We start from the raw sequence: 22,835 nt of genomic DNA, 5'->3' as shown, positions 1-22,835 counted from the left end.
TAGGGACTGTCATCCTGTACAGGTAGTATGTGAATTTGAAAACATTACTTCGCCCTCATTATTCTTATCGGAAGTGTGGATCACAATGCTACCCCCTAGAATTTATCTACGCCAAGGCACATGTGGTAAATGGAAGTTCCTCATTTTCTGAAGGAGATTGTCTGCAGCAATAGACATGTATTCAAGAGATTTATTAGAGGAGGTTTCCTTGATCCTCCTATTTAAAATTTCAGTCCCCACCTTGGCACCCCCTGTGGAGCCCTACATCAAGGACACCCTACATCAAGGACACAGGACAAAAACTCTGGAATTAACCGAGCCCCCATAGCAACTGTTGCCATGGCCTCTCCTAATCTAAACCGGACAGCCCCCCACCCCGACTCCATATTAGGTAAAATATTCACCATGTAGTAACCTTGTAGCTTCCTGACCAATCACCTAATGCCATCCTGCTCGCAGGATTTTTCTTTGTCTTGAGGCTATAAAAGTTGGCTGCCAGCCCACACAGGGGGTTGACTTTCCCTGGCTACCAGGAAGTTGGCCCGCTGTTCTTGCAGCGACCCTTCTCTTTAATAAACTCTATCTTCCTTACATTCTGCCTTGTGCCTGGAAATTCTTTTCCAACCCGCGCTCGGGCCACCACACTCCCTATGTCTCTTTCAGGCTATATCCTTTCTCCTCTTACATTTCATTTAAAATATTCTACTTGTTTATTGTTCGTCTTCCATCCTCTAAAATATAAGCTCATTAGGGCAAGGATTTTTGTCCATTTTGTTCACTGCGGTGTCCCCAGTACCTAGAGTACCTGGCTCAGGTACTTAATATTTGCTAAGTGAATGAGGCTGCACGTTAAAAGAGTTTAACAGGTAGCTGGCACCTAGTGAGTGCTTAGTTAAGAGGGAACCCAGCCTAGCCCCAGAATTGTTTTCCTCTTAGGGACCAAGAGAGACTCCCACGGTTAAATAACTCCTGTTAAATAGCCAAATTTGTGTTACTCAAATCTTCTAATACTATAAGTGCCAAGCAGCCTCGCGACGCTCTGATCCTTGGTCTCCCACCGTGCCTCGCGCGGCGCAGGCGCCCTTACTTCGGCTGAGTCTCGGGAGCTAGAACTACACCTCCCAGGAAGCGCCCTGGGATATTGTTGGTTTGTTTCCGGAAACCTGGACCACCCCCACACCAGAAAGGTGGGACTTAGAGCTGGGAACCGACAGCGGCAGCTGTGAATTGGCCAGGGTACGAGATTGACGGTTGCATTGACTAATGGAAACAAGGGACTGCCGAAGGGCCCGCCCACAGAAGGTGAACTGGAGGAGGTGGCGGCTTCCGCGGCCGTCGCGGCCGGACACTGCTCAGGGCGGAGGACTGCCCACACACGAAGCTTACCTTTGACTTCTCCCCGTCTGCCTCTGGCCTTGACTTGTGACCGTAGGCTCTTTTGGGCTTCTCTGACCCAGCTAGCCAGACCCCAGACCCCAACCATGTTCCCGGTGAAGGTGAAAGTGGAGAAATCAGGTGAGGACCCCGAGGTCGGGGGCCTGTAGGGGAGCACCGGACTGATCAGGGTGTGGGAGTCCCTATAGACAGCATTATCGCGATAAGGCGGACTACGCGACTTCTCCCCGCAGCCCATCTGACTATCGCTGTCAGGCATCGAGCGATTCCTGCCACCTTGATACCCTCCCGGTGTGTGTTCAGGATAGCTTTGAGGTTGAATGGTGGTGACTCAGGCAGTGGTGTGGTGCGGTAAGACATGGGGATCCCGAGCCGTGTGACTCAAAGAAGGACTCTTTTCTCCGTTTCCCCATTTCTCGCAGTGGTCATGAGTCCAGCATTTGCTGAGCACCTGAAGTACGGGAAAGCTTTTAATCCTCGTAGTCACTGTATCCCAATAATCCTAGGACGTGGGAAATGTGGTAGATGGGGAAACTGAATCTGAGAGAGAGGAGGTCATTTTGGGTTGGGGCCAAGCTTGATGGGAACCCAGGACTGGCACGTTAAGGGTGGTGGGAGAGGCGTGGAATCCAGACAACAAAATAATACTAAAATGACGTGAGATGTTAAATGCTATAAGTGGTAATAAAACGAAACAGGAGAAGGTAGGGAGATCAGGAGTGAGGCCAGGTGAGGGAGAGAGCGATGAGGATAAGTGAGGGAACAGCAAATCTGACAAAGGAAATAGCTTTGAAACAGCGGAGAGGTGAAAGCCTTGTCCGGAGTGTTCAAGGGCCAGCACGGAGGCCAGTGTGGCTGGAGCAGAGCGAGTGATGTAGAAAGTGTGAGGAGATGAGAGCAAAGGTGGGGGGTGGGCAGGTCTTTGGCTTTTGCTCTGAGGGAAATGGGGAGCCAAGGGAGGGTTTTGAACCAAGGAGGGAGTTTTACAAGACGGCCCCCCAGATGCCAAAAAATGCCCCAAAAATCGTGGGTGGAAAAGTGAAGGGGGCCTGACCACAACAAAATAATGGTGAGGAAGGAGTAGGCAGGGTCATGGAGGCCTGTGAACACCAGGCTGAAACACTCAGACTCTGCCCCAGGGGGGCACTGCAGAGTCGTGGAGGGTTCTAAGCAGGGAAGGATCAGGGTCAGGTTTGGGTTTAGGAAGATTCCCCTGGCCACCTTGTGGAGGGTTCATTAGAAGGGGAGACTGAGGCTGGGAGCCCAGGGGGAGGGAGGGAAAGGACCCAGGTGGGCAGACTAGGGAGGGGGGAGAGACACTCAGGGGATCAAGTGGACAGGCCATGGGGTGGGCGGGGGAGGGAGAGAAGTGACCTTGTTGAGGCCCAGGGAGGGATGGGGTGACAGTGTGGATAAACCTGAGAAGGGGGTCCAGGAAAAGGGATAAGTTTAGAGAGACACTGAGGCCAGTGTGGGACCCAGTAGGTAGCAGGAGCCTGGGGGATATCAAAGGGAAAGTGTCCAGGGTCAGGAGAGAAACAAGGACTAGGGAAAGAGAGGTGGGCATGATCCATACCTTGGCTCCTAACCAAGGCTCTTTGCTAGAATCTCAGCTGCCCCCAGCCCTGCATCCCCACCCTGTCTCTCCTCTGAGTCATGTCTCCTGGTCTCTTCAGGAAGTCTCAGGGCTGGCAAAGCATGTCCCCAAGTGTCCTTCCAGGCTCTGAGTGCTGGGTCAGAGCTCCTACTAGTTGGAAGAGAAGAGTGAACACCCCACAAGAGTAAGAGGGGAATATTTATAACATCATCACCTACTTATGTTCCGTGATGAAGAGAGGCAAACACATAGGCTGACAGGGCCAGGCAGGGGCTGTGGCATGCAGGAAGGTGGGCCCAGATCTCATTTCCTGGGGGAAAAAAAAGCCAAAAATGGGTATTTGAGATGAAATCTCCCAATTATTAAATGTAGTCATCTTATTCAGATTTAACTCAGATTTAAAATAACACAACTACCTCAGCCAAACAGAGCACATCTGGCGGCTGGATTCTGCACCCAGTTTGAGTCCGTGCCTTATAACTTCAGCTGTGGAGCCAGATGACCTGGGTGCAAATCCTCAGCCTTGCGATTTCCTAGCTGTGTGACTTTGGGCAAGTAGCCTAACATCTCTGTGCCTCAGTTTCATCATTTTTAAAATGGGGATAAACATCATATTTACCTGCCAGGGTTATTGTGAAAACTCAGTGGGTTAATATGTGTGATGTGCTTGGAACAGTGCTTGGCACATAATAAGCACTCTATATATGTTACTCGTTATTATTGCATCCTGCTAAGAGATTCATATACAACATAGGTTTGTTTAAACCGCAAAACAGTCCTAGCAGGTAGATACCATTCGGAGACCCATTTTCGAGATGAGGAAACAGGCTCAGTGAGGTAAGGTGATTCACCTTAGGTCACACATGAGCATGTGGGTCAGCCCTGGCAGCCAGAGCTCTTGCTCATCATTTCAATAGTCTCTGCCCACTGTACCCTCCCAGCATGCCTGGGCCTGACCGAAGGATTGGATACACATGCCCTTCCCCGGCCCAGTGGCTGCCCACCTGCCGTGGGCCTGGGAAGTGACTCCTCGGTACCCTCTTCCCCAGAGTTGGAGATGGCAAAGGCCCGGAACCAACTGGATGCTGTTCTGCAGTGTCTGCTGGAGAAGAGTCACATGGACAGGTTGGAACCTGGCCCAGCATGGGGTCATAGGGAGTCGGGGGCCCTGGGTGGGACCCCAGAGGCTGGCTTAGGGAGGAAGGGGCCCAATGGATGAGGCCACTGGGTGCCTTCCCACCCTGGGCCCTTGGAACCCTGAGCCTACAGTTCTCCTCTGCTACCAGGGAGCGTCTGGATGAGGAAGCTGGGAAGACCCCCTCAGACACCCACAACAAGTAAGTTTTATTGATGGGATCTGTGTTTGAGGGTTTGTGGTAGATAACTTCTTTCCTCATCCAAGCCCTGACCACCCTGCCCCATGCTTTCTCCACCACACTCCTAACCACTCTCCGTGTACAAAGGCCCTGGGGCAGCAGAAGCTTAGGTCCCCTGATGATGCCACCTCGGGCCCCGGTGTGGGGGGAACACAAGGCCTAAGGAGTTGGTGGCGTCTATATGAGCTTGATCACAGTACCCCAAGGGTGCCCTTTGGGGGGTTTTGAGCAGGCATTTGTTCAAGGGTAAGCCTGCTGACGCCCTGTCTCTCCCCACAGGGATTGCTCCATCACGGCCAGCGGCAAACGGTAAGGTGGCAGGGGCCCCAGCCAGCTGATGAGAGGTCCTCAGTCCCCACCCCGGTCCTGAAATTCTCCCTCCCCACACAGGCCATCTGCCCGATTCCCCCATCAGCGGAGGAAGAAGAGGAGGGAGATGGATGAGGGGCTGGCCGAGGGAGGGCCACAGCGATCCAGTGAGTAGTCGGTGGCCCTGGAGGGCAGGCAGTGATGGCGGTCTACGTGACGATATTCATACCCCTCCCACTCTCACCACCCTAGACTCGTACGTGATCAAGCTGTTTGACCGGAGCGTGGACTTGGCTCAGTTCAGTGAGAACACACCGCTGTACCCGATCTGCCGAGCCTGGATGCGCAACAGCCCCACAGTGCGCGAGCGTGAACACTCACCCAGTTCACCGCTGCCCCCACTGCCTGAGGATGAGGAGGTGGGATGGGTGGTGGGCCCCCGCCCAGCAGCCAGGGAGGGCAGTGGTTAGACAGTCGCAAGGTACCTTCCCCCCAAGCTAATGGGATAGACAAGCATAGGTCTCTGTGTCTCTCGGGTAACTCCTGGATCCGGTGAGGTACACAGATAGGAACCTTTAGGCCAGGGGAACGGTTGGAGTGCCCCAGAGCAGACAGACGTGGCTATCCGGTCTGGGAGGGAGAGGGGACAGGGTTCCTCTGGGCAAATAGATGTGACCTCCAAGATCAGGGGTTCCCAAGAGCTGGGGGACTGGGCAGGGGTTCTTAGTGCAAACAGGTGTAGCCACCTGGCCTAGGGGAGCAGATGGGGACCCCTTGGGCTGGGAATGGAAGTCTGCATAGATAGAGGTCTGTGTGCTGGGCAGGAGTAATTGAGGAGATCCCTGGGTTGGATAGGAGAAAACAGGGATCATTGGAGCAGACAGACATGACTCCTAAGTACAGGTCCCTGGTGAGACCCTCATGTCTTTTGTCACTGGGAAAGGAAGGAGGTGTGAAATGTGTGCCCCTGGCCCTCTTCTCTGACTCTCTTGGGCTTGGTGTGGGGTCCTGTATCCTCAGGGTTCAGAGGTCACCAACAGCAAGAGTCGTGATGTGTATAAGCTGCCTCCACCCACAGCTCCCGGACCACCCGGAGATGCCTGTAGATCCCGAATTCCATCCCCACTGCAGCCTGAGACCCAGGGTACCCCTGATGATGAGGTGGGTGTGCAAGGCCAGCCTGGGGCAATGGGGCAGGAGTTGTGGGGCTCGGGCGTGGCCACCCAGCCTGGCCTCTCTGTCCATGCAGCCCTCTGAGCCTGAGCCCTCACCCTCCACACTCATCTACCGAAACATGCAGCGCTGGAAACGCATCCGCCAGAGGTGAGCATCCCCCAAATGCTTGTTCCCTGTGGCCTGTGCTCCAACTGCTGAGTCCTCCCTCTGCCTTCCCCCCACCCCAACTGCAGGTGGAAGGAGGCATCCCATCGGAACCAGCTTCGTTACTCAGAAAGCATGAAGATCCTACGGGAGATGTACGAGCGACAGTGATGTTCCCCTCTCCCCACCCTCACCCCAATAAACATTCCCCTCCTCCACACTGGCCTCCGCTTTCTCCAGCCCATCCTTCCCGGATCAGACATAAAGAAGTTGGCACAGTTCTAGCACATTTATTGGGGGAGTGAGGAGACGGGGCATCAGGGAATTTGAGGCGAGAGAAAGATTGTGGGGAATCAAAGAAAGTGGCTGCTTGGTTGGGTCTTGGAGAATAAGGGGAGGGGTGTGGAAGGTGGATATGTGGTTGGAGACTTGGGGGTCAAGACAGTGACTGGGGGGTTCTGGTTAGAGCTGGGCGTAGGGGCCTAGGACATCCGTGCAGAGTCTGAGGAGATGGGATGGGTGTCTGTACAGTGTGAGGTTGAGGGTCCTGGTTGGCCTAGAATAGGTGTACAAGGGTGGGGGTCAGAAAAGGGGTTCAAGAGTCTGGGGGTGGCTGGCTGAGGTTTCCAGTTAGAAGATGGGTTGGGGGGAGAGAGTGAGGAGAAGTGGAGTATCTGGTTGGAATGAGGGGAAGGACCCAGAGTCTTGGGGACCAGGCCAGGAAGGTCCAAGGTGGGAGGTCTGTGCAGAGTCTGGGACATTTGAGGGGAAGCAGGGGCTTATGCTTGACTAGCCTAGGCCTACCTAGGATGGGGGCAGGTCTGTCTACACCATAATCTTGGGTGGGGGGGGGACTGAAACGGGGTGTGGAGATGTTTTCCTAGAGAAGTCAGAAGGAAATAGGGAGTTTGGAGTGGGGTTCTATGCCAAGCGGGGTCAGTGGGGATGGGAGACTGTAGGCTGAGAGCCTGTGCTTGTAGGGTCTGGAAGCCAGAGAGGTGTTGGGAGGTTTGAAAACAGGAGAGTGTGTGAGAGAGGGAGTGTCAGCGGAAAGGTCTAGGTTATCAAGGCTGAGTCTAGGTTGGAAGGTTCAAGGCAGATCCCAGATTGGGTGGGCGGGTAGTCTTGGCGCGCTCGGGATATCTGGCTAGGCGGAGTCAGGTCGGCTTTAAAAGTGCGGTGGAGGGGCCTCAGGCGGCTCCCAGGGTTCAAGCGTGCCCTGGCTCCTACTTGCCGGCAGCCGCTGGCGGCGACGGCAGTGGAGCCTGGGCCGGAGCAGGTGCGGCCTGGATGGAAAGGACGCCCTCAGGGGACAGCGCGGACGTCACGGCCGCAGGGTCCACGCCAGGCGGCAAGCGGTAGCGGCGGTGAAACTCGCGCGCGATGTATCCGTGCTCATCCTGGAGGGAAAGAGGCTTGAGGGGCTCGGCCCATTCCCTGTAGCTGCCCCGCCCCTCCGGTCTGCGGATCCCGCGTACTTGTTCTGGCCCCGCCCCCGCCAGCGGGCTCACCGGGCGCTCCTCGTGGCGCGCGTGCACCTCCACGTGGTCGCCAACCACCTTGACGGCGATTTCCTCCGGTGAGAAGTGCTTCACATCCAGCAGCACCGAGAAATGCCCGGGGTCGGTCGATACCTGTGCACAGCCCGATAGTCATTGGGCGGGGCGAGGCTCCGGGGACCCAGAAAGGCCCCTCCCCTTGGTTCTCCGTTGGTTCCGGTGCTGCAGCTGTTCCTGGCCTCTGGAACTGGGGCGTCCCCTTTCCTACACGTAGCCACCGAGGACCTCTTCGCCCAGAATAACTGAGATCATCCCTCCCCTTGTGGCCACTGGGATTCCCCTCTCATCCAGAGTGATGAGGCCCCCTTACCCTGCAAGGTCAGGGACCTCCGTCCTCACGGGGTAAGGCCTGCCCTCTCCCCCAGTGTCAGCAACGCCGTAGTCAGCGTGTCCTTCTGAACACTGCTCAGCCCCCTTCCCCTCAGAGCCCCAGGGGCCCTTACTGCGCCACCCCCGCCAGAAATCGTCAAGATGCCTCCTCCCACAGTCTCCCCTTTCTACCCTCCCACTCGAGTCACGGGATTGCTTGAGCCCTCAGTAGTTACCAGTACTCCTCCCCCACTTCTGAGTGGCCAGACCCCCCTTTCTCAAGTCACAGGACCCTCCCTCCCCTCTACCTCTCCAGGAGACATACAGTCACCACAGTCTCCAAACTCTCTTCCTCAGGAATAACAAAATATTCCCTCCCCTCGGGAGGCACTGGTAACCCCACGCCCTTCAGAATGACTGGGCTCCCCCTTTTTCCCAGATTCCCTGGGTCCCCAGCCTCCTTCAGAATCACCAAGACTTCCCTCAGAGTGACCGCCCCCACCCAATTACTGACCCAGCCCTTACACTCCCTCTCGAAGCTGAGACCCTCCTCAGACTGACGGGGACCTCCTACCCCTTTCAGTAACCTGAACTCCGAGAATCCATACTCAGGGAACTCCGGAAGCCCCTCTGAGGGGCCGGACTCTCTGGCCCGCTCAAAGTCAAGGGCCATTCCTTCACCCCCCGCAGGGTGACCGGGGACCCCAGCCTTGGAAGTAGACGGGTTACCGCCCCTCCCCCAGGCCTGGCACCTGGGCGGTAGGCAGCGCCACGCTGGGTGCGCGCAAGTAGTAGGGGGCCAGCGCGGCGGGGCAGAGCGCAGCCAGCTCGGCCTCCAGCAGCCCCTCGCCGAAGCGCTGGTCGAAGAGGCGCCCGGGTGCCGAAAGCCCGGGCAACGGGGCCGAGGCGCGGCGCAACCAAGACGGCTGCACAGGCACCGGGATCTCCATCGTGCTCCGCCGCCGCCCTAGGCTCCGCAGTGCCCCAGCGCGTGCCGCCGCTGCTTTATAGTACGCTCTGTGTCCGCCCCTCGGCGGGCCGCCCGGGGACGTTGGGACTGCGGCCAGAGCCGGCCATTAATAGAGCCTTATTTAGACAGCCCAACAATGACTTGGCCATTTATTAAGCGCCTGCTGAATGCCAGGGAGGTATCATTCCCCAATTTTCCGAAAGGAAAACTAAAGCTGAGGAGGCGGAGCCTTGCCAGAGTGGGGTGCAAGCGTGGCGTTTGGGATCCACGGCCTGAGAAACCCACCAAAGAATTCCCAGTCCCTTTAATCCACCCCCGCCCCAAAGGCGCTCTGAGGATGACGCAGATGGCGGTCTTAGGAGCAGATTCCTGGGTACAGGGAATGCGGTAGCTGGGCCAGGCTGTCAGGAGGACACAGAACAGACCCTATTCCCATCTCAGCAGGGCCCTGGTCCCAGCCTAAGCCGGGCCTAATTCTGTGCGTCTGACTCAGCCTCGGGTGCACAGGACAGCGGGGTCTGCCAGGTGAGCAGCGGCCAGGGGGCGCGGGCAAGAACAGTCCAGGCTGGCCCCCCTGGGGCAGCGCGCCGGGGCCCAAAATAGCTCATTTTGATCCAGCCACCTCGGCCAGGAGCCCAGGCCTGGCATCTGGCGCAACCAGCTGCTCCTGGAGCAAGACGGAAGTGCTTAGATGACGGGGTGGGACTGGTAGGCTGCTGGACTGATGGAGGGACGGCGGTTAGAGAGGGCATAGACGCCCTTATTGCCCCTGCAACGGGAAAAGCCGTAGTTAGACTGAAATCTGGATGAGATTTACGCAGCAAGAGGGGGAGTGGCCAGAATACACGAGTACAGGAAAGCAAGAGTGCATTGGAACCCCTCCTAACCGCGAGCCCAGTCTCAGCTCCTTTCCATTGGTCCACGGACTTGCCAATTACTGCAGCTCGCTACGGTTCTCCAATTAAACATGCTCTCTTATTCACGTTACAGCCAACCAATTGTGAGACACCTCCCTTTGGCCACCGTCCAATTACTTTTATTTTCCTATCTTTCGTCGCCTTGGAGGCCGCTCTCTTCCCGCGCCTGCAGTCCCAGAGAGGGGCGGGGCTGATAGGGCATTGCTAAGCGACAAAGATGCGCTCCGAGTGAGTCCGGTGACCGAGCAGAGCAGGCGGAATCGGCGAGGTAGCTGCGGGATGGACCGCAGGTGAGACCGATCCCTCTTCCGGGGATCACAAGGGGCCTGGGGAGGATCAAGGGTGAGAGCAACGCAGCCTAGGATCAGGTTTTCTAGGGTGCGGAGTCTCTCGTTCTCAACGGCACTGGAACTACAACTCCCAAGATGCTCCACAGCCTTAAGCGGCTCCCGCCTTGGACTTCACCGTCTCGGGGGTTCCATAGCGTCTTACGTTCCGCTAAGTGGCCCCGAGGGCTTTTTTTTTTTTTTTCCCTCTAACCTCGCAATTCTCAGGGGCATCTTGGGAATTAAGATTCTTAATTTTGAATTTGTCCCCAGACTCCCATGGGTGTTATTTTTGACCTTTCTTGCTTAGGCGGAGCCCAGTGACTATAGGGACTGTAATCCATCTACCCCTTTCTCCTCAGAGAGTGTCCCAAGGACTTATGGGAAATGTACAGTGATAAGGTTTAGCCCTTAACGTGAGCTCCACTTCAGAATCACCTGGGACACTGCGAAGAAGATGTATGTAGATGCCCAGCCCCCTTCCTGATATTCTGATTCTTTTGGTCTGCGGTGAGGATCACGCATCTGTAGTTTTAAAAGATTCCTCCTAGACTGGATCCACGGTTAAGAACCACCAATCAACAGTTCCTGGGTTCTTCTCTTTTGAGACTGCTCCAAGGGCTGGTGGGAATCGTGCGTCCAGTATCTTTATCTTGAGTGTGCAGTGGTGCTTCAAGGGAATTATAGTCCATCTCTTCCAGGAATCCATGGGAATCGTAGGGTGGTTGTGCCCTCTTACCGTTCTCCCATCCACCCCACCCACATACAGCCTCCCAGCAGGGCTGCAGTGACCTTGCTTTGCCTGCCAACCCCCCTCTCCCCTTGCAGCTTGCCAGTTTTCTCCACCCAAGACAGTACTTTGGGGGACGGCCCCCTGGGTCGAAGCCACTTCTGACCTGGCACCCCAAGATGAGGACACCCAACAGAGAGTGCTGTGTTCCAGCCCAGTAGCAAGGGAGTGACAACTAGAGGGAAGGAAGACATGATGAGAGATGGGGGTGAGAGATCAAAAGACAGTCCCTCCTCTTTTCCCTATGGCCCTACCCTTATCCTGTCCTCTACCACCTAAATCCCTCATCACAGCCCCAATCACTTTGAGTTGTTGCAATCGTGGGATGTTTCCTCCCCTCCGGACTGAGACTTCGTATGTGTCTTCGTTACCCTACAGGGATAACCCCTCAGCCTCACTTTTTCTTCTCCTCGTTTCCCCTATCTTAGACCCTGAGCTCATCCAGGTCCCAGAGATCCAGGCTCCCAGAGGCTCCCAGGGCTCTGGCCACAGGTCCCAAATCCCCTGAGCTGTTTGAGGAGTCCTGGCCATCCAGCTCAGGGACCTCTTCCCCACCCAGCACCACTGAGGGACAGATGAGAGCCTCTCCACCACTCACCGTGACTGACAGCGGGGACTCTGTGGTGGCCAAGTAAGTAGCAGTAGCCCTGGGGGAAAAGAAGGGTTTGGATCAGTGGGAGGGGGCAGACATCCCATAATATCACAGCCAGATCTGCACTTTTAGGACCACACTTCATGCATGTTAGCAAGCGATCTGGAGCGAGGTTCAAATCCAAGCTTTGTCACCAACTCTGTATATGATCCTGGCCTCAGTTTTCTCATCTGTAAATTGGAGATATTAATAGCGTGTATGCTCTAGGGCTGTTTTAAATTTTCAATGAGTTACTGTCCGTGCAGCATCTATAACAATGCCTGTCACATAGTGAGCACTTGGATTTGTAGGATCCAAGTTCAGCTGCTATAACATAGAGTCCCAAATTAATTGTGGCTTAAACAAGAGAGTACTTATTTCTTCCTCACCTAATAGTCCAGACAGAAACAACCAGGCCTGATATGGCAGCCCCTAATTGAGGTCTCAGAGACACAGTTTCCTTCTGTCTTGTCGCTCTCACTTCCCTAGGCTGTTACCCTTTCCTTCATGGCCCATAATGGCTCCCAGCCACATCCACTTTCCAGAATCACATCTCCTCGTACCTGTTGGTCAAGAACAGAGTTACATGGCCATAAAGCTACAAGGGCACCTGGTAAATGTATTTATAGAAGAGTGGCTATGTGCCCCGGATTATATCATCTTATATAATACTGCATTACTGGGGGACTTCCCTGGCGGTCCAGTGGTTAAGACTCCGCACTCCCAATGCAGGGGCCACAGGTTCAATCCCTGGTTGGGGAACTAAGATCCCACATGCCGCACAGCGTGGCAAACAAAACAAAACAAAACAAAACAAAATTGCATTACTCTATAAGAAAGGAGAACTGATGTTGAGGGACAACTCCCAAGTGCTGCTATGGAGTTAGGTAAACATTGGCTATTGTGATTATTATTGTTATTTTTAAATATTAGGCTCTCCTCATCCCACCCACCTTGCAATTCTCTGATGCTCACAGGTACATAAACCGGTTCCGACAGGCTCAGCCCACAAGCCGAGAGGAACGCGAGTCTGCAGGCCCAACCCCAGCTGACTTTTGGTGGCTGTGGCCTGAATCACCAGACCCCAGCAGTCAGCTTGCAGCAGGTACCTGCTTCAGTCTCATCTACTCCTGGCCTATAACCTCTCCTGAGCGATACCCCCAGCAGCCACTCCTCCTGGCCCCCCCTAAATCAACTGGAGCTTCTCAACAGGAGCCAATGAACCAGAAGGAAGACGCAACACAGCAGTCCCGACTCGTGCCAAGGTGGCCAGCGCATCACAGACTATGGCCCCCCTTCAGGAAATAAAGCAGGTGACATCCCCATCCACTCCTTCCCCTACATGCCTGAACTGGCAGTACCCGCCCTGGGATAGAATTAGAGTCAACCCCCAATTCAAGGAAGTGTAAACAAAAAAGGAAGGTCTTGCTGGCTAATGCATTCAAGAAATCCAAAGGTAGCTGCTTTCAGGCATAGCTGAATCCAGGTGTTTGCACCATATTGGGAGGAACTTGACTCTCATGGCTCTCTGTTCCTCTTTGTTTGGCTCAACCTCAGGTAGGTTTTCCCCTCAAAATAGCTAAGATGGCCCCGTTAACTCTAGGCTTCTAATGTACTTGATCACTCCAGTGGAAAGAGAAGGCTTTTCCAATAGCTCCATCCTAAACCCCAGGGCTTACTCTCATTCGCTCATCTTTGAGCCAATCACTGTGAACCAGAGGACAGAACGTTATGACTAGCCAGGCCTGATCAGGAAGGCAGGGTCAACCCTTCTATAACAATGACTGCACTGAGGGATATGGATCCACAGAGGAAAACCTGGTCTCTCTTTCCTGAGGAGGAAGAGCAGATTCTAAGCCAGCATGTGAGGGCACCAGGTGGAATGTAGACCTGCATCCAGGCCCTCTGTCCCGAGCCCCTTTCCCAGTAGCCTTTGGGATGGGGACTGGCCTCTGACCCCTGTCACCTCACAGAGCCTCAACACGTGGAACTCATCCCTGCTGGACTTGGAGACACTGAGCCTGCAAAGCAGAGCTGCCAGGCTGCTCAAACGCAGGTGCCTCCCCCACCCCCATCACCCTCCCCACTCCTACCCCTCCAGGCTCGGGCCACTGCCTCTGAGACCCCCGTTGCCTCACTTATGCCTCTCCCTACAGCAAGGCCTCCATCTCTTCCTCCTCCTCCCTCAGCCCCAGCGATGCCGGCATCTCCTCATTCCCCGTCAGCTCTGATGGCCTCTCTCCCTTCTCCATGACCTTCACTCATGACTCCAGCAAGGGCTCTGACCCCAAGGCACGAGGTAGGTTCTGGGAGGCAAGGATGAGGGCAGTCTGGGTGCAAATCCCAGCCTTTCGACTTACCAGCTCTGTGACCTTGGACCTCTCTGGGCCTTGTTTCCCCAGCTGTAAAACAGGGGAAATAATTGTACTCCTCTGCTATGGGTGTTGTGAGGATTAAATGAGTTGGTGAATACATGGAAAACCTAGCACGGCTCTGTTAACAGTAGCTATCAGGAGTATGCGTGTTCTCTCTCTGCATCCTGTCTGCAGTTCTGAACACGAAGCCCCAAAATCAGAAGGCTTTTTGCAAATTTGGCACCACAGCTGATTTGCCAGCAAAATTTGATGTAAACAATATGAAGAATATTCATATATCTATCTTAGTTTATTGAGGTATAACTGATTTACAATATTATATTAGTTTCAGGTGTACAACATAGTAATTCAAAATTTTTACAGATTATACTCCATTTAAAGTTATTATAAAATATTGGCTATATTCCCTGTGCTCCACAATATTTCTTTGTTGCTTTTTATTTTATACATAGTAGTTTGTACCTCTTAGCCCCTGTCCCTATCCTGCCCCTCCTCTGCTTCCCTCTCCCCACTGGTAACCACTAGTTTGTTCCCTATATCTGTGAGTCAGTTTCTGTTTTGTTCTATTCATTCGTTTATTTTTTCAATTCTACATATAAGTGATAACATATGGTATTCACCTTTCACTGTCTGACTTATTTAACTAAGCATAATACCTTCCAGGTCCATCCATGTTGTTGCAAATGGTAGAATTTCATTCTTTTTAATGGATGAGTAGGATTCCATTGTATATATACACCACATCTTCTTTATCCATTTGTCTGTTGATGGACACTTACTTAGGTTGCTTCCATATGTTGACTATTGTAAATAATGCTGCTATGAACATTGGGGTGCATGTATCTTTTTGAATTACTGTTTTCATTTTCTTCAGATATAGACCCAGGAGTAGAATTGCTGGATCATATGGTAGTTCTATTTTTAGTTTTTTGAGGAACCGTCGTATTGTTTTCCACAGTGGCTGCACCAGTTTACATTCCCATAAACAGTGTACAGGGGTTCCCTTTTCTCCACATCTTCACCAACATTTGTTATTTGTGGTCTTTTCGATGATAGCCATTCTGACAGGTATGAGGTGATATCTCGTTGTGATTTTGATTTCCATTTCTCTGATGAGTAGCATTGTTGAGCATCTTTGAATGTGCCTGTTGGCCCTTCTGTATGTCTTCTTTGGAAAAATGTCTATTCTGGTCTTCTGCCCATCTTTTAATCAGGTCGTTTGTTTTTTGAGGTTGAGTTGTATAAGCTGTTAATATATTTTGGTCATTAATCCCTTATCAGTCATACTGTTTGCAAATATTTTCTCCCATTCAGTAGGTTGTCTTTTTGTTTTGTTGATGGTTTCCTTTGCTGTACAAAAGCTTTTAAGTTTAATTAGGTCCCATTCATTTATTTTTGCTTTTGTTTCCTTTGCGTTAGGAAACAGATCTACAAAAATATTGCTATGATTTGTGTCAAAGAGTGTTCTATGCCTGTGTTTTCTTGTAGGAGTTTTATGGCTTCAGGTCTTACATTTAGGTCTTTAATCCATTTTGAGTTTCTTTTTGTATGAAGTGGGAGAATATATTCTAATCTCATTCTTTTACATGTAGCTGTCCAGTTTTCCCAGCACCACTGATTGAAGAAACTCTCTTTTCCCCATTGTATATTCTTGCTTCCTTTGTTGTAGATTAATTGATCATAAGTGTGTGGGTTTATTTCTGGGCTCTCTGTTCTATTCCATTGATCTACTTGTCTGTTTTTGTGCCAGTACCGTTCCGTTTTGATCACTGTAGCTTTGTAGTATAGTCTGAAGCCAGGGAGTAAATATTCATTCTCCTTTCTATGGATATATAACATTGAACCATATGAAATTTTTGTCTGTAAGTGAAAAATGGTTGAATAATGGCAATTTCATATTGTTCAACTAAATACCAATGTGTTTGAGTCTGGTGTACTGACCCAGACCCCTGTCAACACTGTACATACCATGTAACTTTGCTAAAACATGCAAACTGTTGAACTTGCAAATTTCTGCCCCCAAGATTTCAGAGATTGGATTAAGGACCTGGGTTACTGTTACGGTCATCGTTGTTACTCTGTGCCTAGGTCCTGGGATGCAGTGGTGCACGGGACAGATGCTTTCCATGTTTCACAGGACTCCCATGAGTGGGGACAGGCAAGCAGAGAGAACAGAGTGGTGTTTGTGCATGTTGTGTGATCCTGCCCAAGCACTCCCCTGTCTGATTCTTTGTTCCTTCTCTTCTTATTCACTTCTCCTCCTTGAGCCTCAGTTTCCTCATCTGTAAAATGGGGATAAAACTACTACCTACTTCATGAGTTGTCTTGCAGATTAAATGTATTCATTATTTCACATAACAAACATTGAATATCTGTTGTGTATGAAGCCTGTGAGCAGGATTGGGGATTCCTTAGTGAACCAACCATACATGGTCCCACCTTCATGGTCCTCACAGGATAGTGAGTGTGGGGTAGAGAATAGCTACATAACTCCACAAACAAATGTGAAATATAAGCAGAAATGAGGGCCATGCAGGAGAGAATTGCGATGCTGGGATGTCAGAGAAGGCCTTCCTGGAAGAGCTGCTATCTAAGTGGAGACCTGAATGATGCAGGTGGGGACAATAGCCCTCTAGCCTGTACAAAGGACCTGAGGTCGGAGGGAACACGATGCAGACAATGAACTAGGAAAAGCAAGAGTCAGGAGTAAGAGTAGTGTGGGATAAGGTGGAAGAGATTGGCAGGGGTCGGATTCCATGGGCTATGTAGGCATGTGAGGCATTTGGTCATAATCTACCGGGGAGCCACGGGAGAGTTCTGAGCAAGGAGGGCACGGGATCTTTATCGCTCCCTATGGCTGCTATCAACATCTAGAGAGAGACAGACTCTGGTAGTTTGGGTTGGGCCAGAGCCTGAGGAGCAGAGTAGAGGGGAGTGGCCAGGTCTGGAAGTAGAATCACAGTATATAGAAGGGAGAGAAGAAGAGGTCCCACATGATGCACCCCCCCCCCCCCTTCTCGGTGCAGCGTTAGTAGGTGGGGCTTCCGAGAGATAATGGTAGCCATGCTAATCATAACTGACAAAATGATGCTCTGGGTGATAGGGAATGGTGTCTCTTTGCCCCACAGGACTGAGGACAGCCAGTGGCCCTGCCTTTAGTCACTGCTGTATTCCCAGCACAGGGCTGGGCACTGGGATGGAACACGATAAACAGTTCATTTTGCATTTATGCCACAAATACTGACACTAGGTCCTGTTCTTGACACTGAGGATATGATAATGGCCAGATAGACAAAAATTGCTGCCCTTGTGTAGCTGGCATTGTGGAGGGAGAGGTGAACAATAAATAAGCAGAGAATTATGATATTTAGTAGTTAGAAGGTAATAAGTGCTAAGGAGAAAAATGGAACAGGAAAGAGGATGGAGAGTGGTAGGGCCGGGGTTGTTGCAGTTTTGAATAGGGTAGCCAGGGAAGGCTTCACTAAGAAGGTGGTACCTGGGAAAATACTGGAAAGACTTGGAGTGAACCCTGTGGTTACACGAACAAAGAGCCTTCCAGGCAGAGGAAACCACAAATGCAAAGACTTTTGCTTTTTACCAGGAGAGAGGTGCAGCCCGGGGAAGATTCTAACCCAGGAGCACCCTGATCTGACTCAGGTGTTCACAGGCTCCCTCTGGCTTCGGGTGGGGACAGTTTGGGAGGATAGGAAGAAGGGAAACCAGGGAGGAAGTTGCTCTGAGGTTGGCAGGTGAGGGAAGGAAAGTGGGGAGAAGTGGGCAGATTCTGGAGGATCCGCCTTGGTCACTGCTATAACCACCACGTCCAGAACAGTGCCTGGCAAATAGTAAGAGCTCAATAAATATTTGTTGATGAATGAAGAATTGAATGATGACAGGTTGAGAAGCCCATGAGGGCTCTCTTCTCTGATTCTGCCGCTTTCCCCACTTCCCAATCTGCAGGGGAGTTGGGACATTATCTGGAGAGCCTGTCTGAATAACCTTCTGGTACAGTCGAAGGGTGTGTGCTAGGCTGTCCTTGCTCATCCCCCCAGGCCCTGCCTTACCGCTCTTCCCTCTACTTACTCCACAGCAACCCCAGCACCTGCCCCCATCCCTACTCCATCCCCAGTCTCCTCCCGGGCACCCCTGCGGCAAGAGGATGACATTCTGTACCAGTGGCGGCAGCGGAGGAAGCTTGAACAGGCTCGAGGAAGCCAGGGTGATGGAACCTGGGTGCTGCCCCAGACCCCTGCCCTCACCCCTACGGTGAGATTCGGGAGGGAGGAGACTGAGGGGGCTGGAGCAGGGATCCTAAGGGAAGTTGGAGGAAGGCGGAGGCTGAGGGGATCTGAGGACCCTCTACCCTTTCTCTCCCTCTCAGGTCCCTATCCCCAACTGTCTACAGACCTCTCCTGCCCCTGCGGAGACCCTTGGTTCCCTGGGAACCCAGCCTAACTGCATCCCGCTTTGGGGCAGTGTGGCTCCACCTGGTCCCCGGGAAGCCTTCCACTTGGAGAGGCCTCCTATTCCCCCAGGGTTCTCTCCACATATCTTTTGGGGCCACAGCCCCCATGGATTCTTCTGGGCCCCGCAGCCCGGTTCCTGGGTATCTCTTGGGGCCATCCCTCCCACGGCCGCGGCCTCCACCCCAGCGCCCCCAGCCTCCACTCCTGCGCCTCCAGCCTCAACCACTGCGCCCTCTGCCTCCACTCCCGCGCCCCCTGCCGCCCCCCAGGGCCCGCCCACCCCTGCACCATGCAGCCCAGCCGAGCTCGAGAGGCAGAGCTCCAAGCCTCGAAGAAGCAGAGCCCAGCGCCGGGAGTCTGCTGGGCGAATCACGGAAGCGGACGAGGGCCCTGGCCCGCAACTCAGAGGCGCGCTGGGCCAAGTAGTGGCGGCTCGGCTGTTTCCGGACAGCCTGGAGGACACGCCCCCTCGCCAAGAGGGCCAGCCTCCGCCCGAGGCTGAATCTCAGAAAGTCAAGGCCACATGCCCTCAAACCGAGACTCGGTCCTCTCGTTCAGAGGTCACGGCCCCTCCATCTGAATCACGGTGTCCCCAGGCAGAGACCCCGCAGGATTGGTCTAAGGCCGAGTCTCGGAACGCCAAGGCCATGCTCCCCCTAGTGGGATCGGTGCCTAGGAAGGACAAAGACACTTTCTTGGCTGACGTCGGGTGTAAGCCGCCCAAGGTCCGGCCTCATCCAGCTGAGGAGGCGGCCACTTGTGTTGAGGCCCCGCCCCGTCCATTCAAGGAGGGGGCTCTTGAAGTTGTGGCCACGCCCTCATCCGCTGATGGCCACGCCCCCTCAGAGGACGTCCTCGCCCAGGCTGCCAGACTTCTGCAGGCTGCGGAAGGTGAGCAGATGCGCACAGACACACGTGGCTGCCGGGATCTGGATGGCAGTCCAGCACGCTACGAGTCCGGCCCCCTGAATCTCGCTCTTTTTCCCCCAGACTCCGACGGCAGCGAGTTCCAGGACGACCCTATACTGCAGGTGCTAAGGGTTCAAAGGGCGGAGCTGCGGCGGCAGAAAAGGTGACCATGCCAGGATTTAAGACACCCGGCCCCTGAATCCTCTGAGACTGCCGTTTGGTACCCACTTCTCCTGAGCCCCTTTCCCAGAACATACACAGCCCCAGACCCCAATCCTGAGCAAAACTTCAGCCTCTACTCCCCTGTCCTTTTTCCAGGAAAGTAGATGCCCAGATATCCCGCCTGCTGGGCCACACTGAAGACCCAGGGTCTTGGTCTCCTCCAGCCAGGTCGCCTCCCGGGTCCCCAAGGATGCGGCTGAGGAGGGAAGGAGACTCTCTTGAGGCCAGACGACTTTGAATTGTACAGATTCTATTTTTCCTAATACATTTTTTTTTTTCAGGTTACTGGTTGTCTCTGAGAAAGAAGTTGTTTTGGAAAGTCCAAGGGTCATGCTAATTTAGGGAAATAGCTCCCATGCCTCCCCTCCACACACACCCTAGCTCTGCCCTGCCCCACCTCACCCTAGTTTCTGACCACTGAAGCAAAGTCTCTTCTGGTTTCATCCTCTGTGAGGGCAGGAGAGGGGTTCCGGGCAAGACTGGGACTCACCTTATCTGACCTTCAACTTAGGAGTGGATCCTCTTGTCTCAGATGAGACCAAAGGAACTGTCCCCTGGGTATGAAGCTTGTAGTCATCAGAGTGTTGGACAATGGTCAGGCCTCAGTCCACATCCTGCTTGACCCAGCAGCAGCATTTGGTGCTCTGATCCCCACCCCCTCCTTGAAGCACTTCTTTTCCTGGCTTCCAGAACCCCAGCCCTCTCCTCACCTCTCTGGTTGTGCCTCCTCATTGTGCCTCACACCTGTCACTTTAGTGTGTCCCAGGGCCCTGGCCTTGACTTTTCTATCTACAGTCAATCCCAGGTGCTCTCATCTGGCATCATGGGCTCTAAACCCCATCTCTTTTCTGATAGTCCACAAATTTCTATCTTCAGCCTAGAACCTCAGGTTCTTGTACCCTGCTACTTGCTCATCATCCACACAAAAAGGTCTAAGAGATGTCTCAAACTCCACAGATCTTAATCTTCCCCCTAAACCTGCTCCTCCCTCCCTGGCTCTCAGCTCCAACCTTCTACTTGCTCAGTCAGAAGCCTCACAGCTGTCATTGACTCCTCTCGTTCCCTCACACCCACAGTCAGTTGACCAGCAAGTTCTATCATCTCTACCTTTAAAATCTCTCCAGAATTTAACCCTGCCTTTCTCCCCATTCCACTGCCCCACCCCAGTCTAGGCTATCGTCACCTGTCCGGACTATTGTGAAAAACCTATTGTTTTATCTGTGACTACTTTGACACATTTCCCATCAAAAAAGTAGAGTCTATGTCCCTTCTTGAAACTGGGTTGAACTTTGTGACTGCCTCCACAAATAAAATGCAGAGGAAGTGATATTACTTTAACTTTCTAAATTGGATTAGAAAAGATGATATAATTTCCACCTGTTTTTCTCCCAGTCTCTCTTCTCTCTCCAGCTCTCCCCGTCCCTCTCCTTTTGGAGCCCTGGGATGCCATATAAAAAGTCCAGTTGCCATCTTGGATAAGGATTTTGACTACAAAGGTGTCAAAATTCAGTGAAATTTATGAATTGCATGGTATGTAAGGTTTACCTCAAAAGAAAAATAAATATTGGACTCCAATGAAGCATATGCATGCTGAAGTATTTAGAAGACAGTATACAATGTTTTTAATTTATTTTGAAATGCATCCAAAAATTAGATTAATGGATGAATAGAGTAATAGGTAGATGTGAGATAAAGCAAATATAGTAAAATGCTAATGGTAGGATCTAAGTGGTGGGTATATGGGTGTAAAATTGTTCAGCTTTGCTGTATGTTAGAAAATTTTTATAATAAAATGTTGGAGAATATATGATCAGGATTATTTTGATATTTGTATTTACAAAAAAAGAGAAGATAGGATAGATTTCTGTAAAAAGTAGCTCTGTATGTCACAGACATGGTAAATACTTGTTTTCAGTCTTTTTGAACAAACCATACATTTAAATAAAATCAAAAGAAGGAAATAGCTGCTTAGATATAAGGAGAAAAAAAGATGTTTATAGTAGCAGAATCTGATCTTGGGGGGTGAGTGGGACCTAGAAATTTTCCTGAGGAAGTTATATTTGAGCTGAGACAGGTAGGAATTAATAACTAACAAAGGGCCATCGTAATCGCTATTTGGGGTTACAAGCCACCCCAAAACTTAGTGCCATAAAACAATCATTTTATTATGCTCATGGATTCTGTGAGTCGGAAATTTGGACGGGGCACAGTTGGGGACAGTTTGTCTCTTCTCCATGATGTCTAGGGGTTCAGCTGGGAAGACAAAGGTGGCTTGACAGCTGGGGGCGGAATCTCTGGAGCTTCTTCACTCCCAAGTCTGACATCAGGGCTCAGATGACTTTAAGCTGGAACTACGGACTGTAGTGCCTATACAGGGTCTCTCCATGTGGTTTATGCTTCCTCAGAGCACGACTACCTCAGCAGAGTTGCACTTCTCACATGATGCCTCAAGGCTCCAGAGCTAGTCATGCCAGTGGACGAAGAATGCCTTTGCCTTTTACTACATAGCCTTGGAAATCACATAGTGTCAATTTCTATTCATTCCTATTCTCTGTTGGTTGAAGTTGTCACAATCCTGCCCAGATGGAGATAGACTCTACCTTTTCATGAGAGGAGTGTGAAAGAATTTGCAGTCGTGTTTTAATGGTGGGGGTGGGGGTGGGGGTGGCGCGCAGAGAATACTCTGGGCAGAGGGAAATTCATGTGGGAAATCCCTGTTATGGAAGTGAGGTCAGCAAGTTCAATAAACTGAAATAAGTAGCTGTAAATTTACCCCCCAGTCAAGCACTCCCTTTCCCCAATATTGGCTTAAATTTTATCCATAGAACTTATCGCTTTCTAATATTCTATATTTTAAAATTCTTATTTTGTAAACTGTCTTTTCCCACTAGCTTTTGAGCTCCATGTGGGCAGGTTATATTTTCCCCTGTTTTGGTTACTGATATATCCACAAATTAAGCGATCAGAGTTTTTGAATGAATGAATGGGTGGATCAAGGATGTACCTTCGAGGGCCTTGTTGAGGGCATGAACAATGGCAAATTCTCTTGGAAAGGGCGTTGTTACAGAGTGTTTTCTTTTTCTTTCTTTCTTTTTTTAAAATGTACATACCTGGTCCAGGGATCAGAGAGCTGTATTTATTTATAATTTATTATTTATTTTTGGCTGTGTTGGGTCTTTGTTGCTGCGCACAGGCTTTCTCTAGTTGTGGCAAGCGGGGGTTACTCCTGGTTGCGGTGCGCAGGCTTCTCATTGCAGTGGCTTCTCTTGTTGTAGAGCACAGGCTCTAGGTGTGCAGGCTTCAGTAGTTGTGGCACGCAGGCTTAGTAGTTGTGGCTTGCGGGCTCTAGAGCGCAAGCTCAGTA

General features: G+C 51.9%; 3 protein-coding genes across 5 annotated transcripts; 2 read left to right on the top strand and 1 right to left on the bottom strand.

The window, feature by feature from the left end:
- The first annotated feature begins 1,344 nt into the window (after positions 1-1,344).
- Positions 1,345-6,208, top strand: LIN37 (lin-37 DREAM MuvB core complex component). Of its 2 annotated transcripts, XM_082676222.1 has the most exons (9): positions 1,345-1,515; positions 4,042-4,117; positions 4,279-4,329; positions 4,648-4,677; positions 4,759-4,844; positions 4,930-5,096; positions 5,698-5,838; positions 5,927-6,000; positions 6,087-6,208. In XM_082676222.1, exons 1-9 carry the CDS (start codon positions 1,482-1,484, stop codon positions 6,166-6,168), a joined length of 741 nt encoding a protein of 246 aa, XP_082532348.1. In that variant the 5' UTR covers positions 1,345-1,481; the 3' UTR covers positions 6,169-6,208. The 2 variants fall into 2 exon arrangements, with proteins under 2 accessions (XP_082532348.1, XP_082532349.1); XM_082676223.1 differs by lacking the exons at positions 4,279-4,329; positions 4,648-4,677.
- Positions 6,209-6,271: 63 nt separating this feature from the next.
- HSPB6 (heat shock protein family B (small) member 6) lies at positions 6,272-8,868 on the bottom strand. Of its 2 annotated transcripts, none has more exons than XM_082676225.1 (3): positions 8,618-8,868; positions 7,476-7,631; positions 6,272-7,397 (listed from the first exon to the last, which is right to left on the bottom strand). In XM_082676225.1, the coding sequence occupies exons 1-3, from the start codon at positions 8,813-8,815 to the stop codon at positions 7,224-7,226; spliced, it is 528 nt and encodes a 175-aa protein (XP_082532351.1). In that variant the 5' UTR covers positions 8,816-8,868; the 3' UTR covers positions 6,272-7,223. The 2 variants fall into 2 exon arrangements, with proteins under 2 accessions (XP_082532351.1, XP_082532352.1); XM_082676226.1 differs by having other exon boundaries at positions 7,509-7,631; positions 8,618-8,843.
- A 2,090-nt stretch (positions 8,869-10,958) lies between these two features.
- On the top strand, positions 10,959-19,693 carry PROSER3 (proline and serine rich 3; the record flags this gene model as incomplete). Its single annotated transcript, XM_082677007.1, is given in 11 exon segments — positions 10,959-11,076; positions 11,297-11,499; positions 12,477-12,604; positions 12,712-12,812; positions 13,473-13,555; positions 13,656-13,798; positions 17,965-18,140; positions 18,256-19,231; positions 19,331-19,412; positions 19,568-19,647; positions 19,650-19,693. Coding segments are annotated over 11 exon segments (2,022 nt in total). The 5' UTR covers positions 10,959-11,070.
- Positions 19,694-22,835: the final 3,142 nt, after the last annotated feature.

The sequence above is a fragment of the Grampus griseus genome (genome assembly GCF_964374135.1).
Source record: "Grampus griseus genome assembly, chromosome: 19".
In the NCBI taxonomy this organism is placed as follows: domain Eukaryota; kingdom Metazoa; phylum Chordata; class Mammalia; order Artiodactyla; family Delphinidae; genus Grampus; species Grampus griseus.
This window is presented reverse-complemented; position numbering and strand designations above follow the sequence as displayed.

What these genes read in the sequence shown, in the direction of transcription:
- LIN37 (XM_082676222.1), top strand. Translation starts at nt 1,482, where the DNA reads ATGTTCCCGGTGAAGGTGAAAGTGGAGAAATCAG. An exon ending in ATCACGGCCAGCGGCAAACG is followed by an intron (nt 4,678 to 4,758) that starts GTAAGGTGGCAG and finishes CTCCCCACACAG; the next exon opens with GCCATCTGCCCGATTCCCCC. An exon ending in GGGAGGGCCACAGCGATCCA is followed by an intron (nt 4,845 to 4,929) that starts GTGAGTAGTCGG and finishes TCACCACCCTAG; the next exon opens with ACTCGTACGTGATCAAGCTG.
- HSPB6 (XM_082676225.1), bottom strand. Translation starts at nt 8,815, where the DNA reads ATGGAGATCCCGGTGCCTGTGCAGCCGTCTTGGTTGCGCCGCGCCTCG. An exon ending in TGGCGCTGCCTACCGCCCAG is followed by an intron (nt 7,632 to 8,617) that starts GTGCCAGGCCTG and finishes GGCTGTGCACAG; the next exon opens with GTATCGACCGACCCCGGGCA. An exon ending in CGGGGGCGGGGCCAGAACAA is followed by an intron (nt 7,398 to 7,475) that starts GTACGCGGGATC and finishes CTTTCCCTCCAG; the next exon opens with GATGAGCACGGATACATCGC.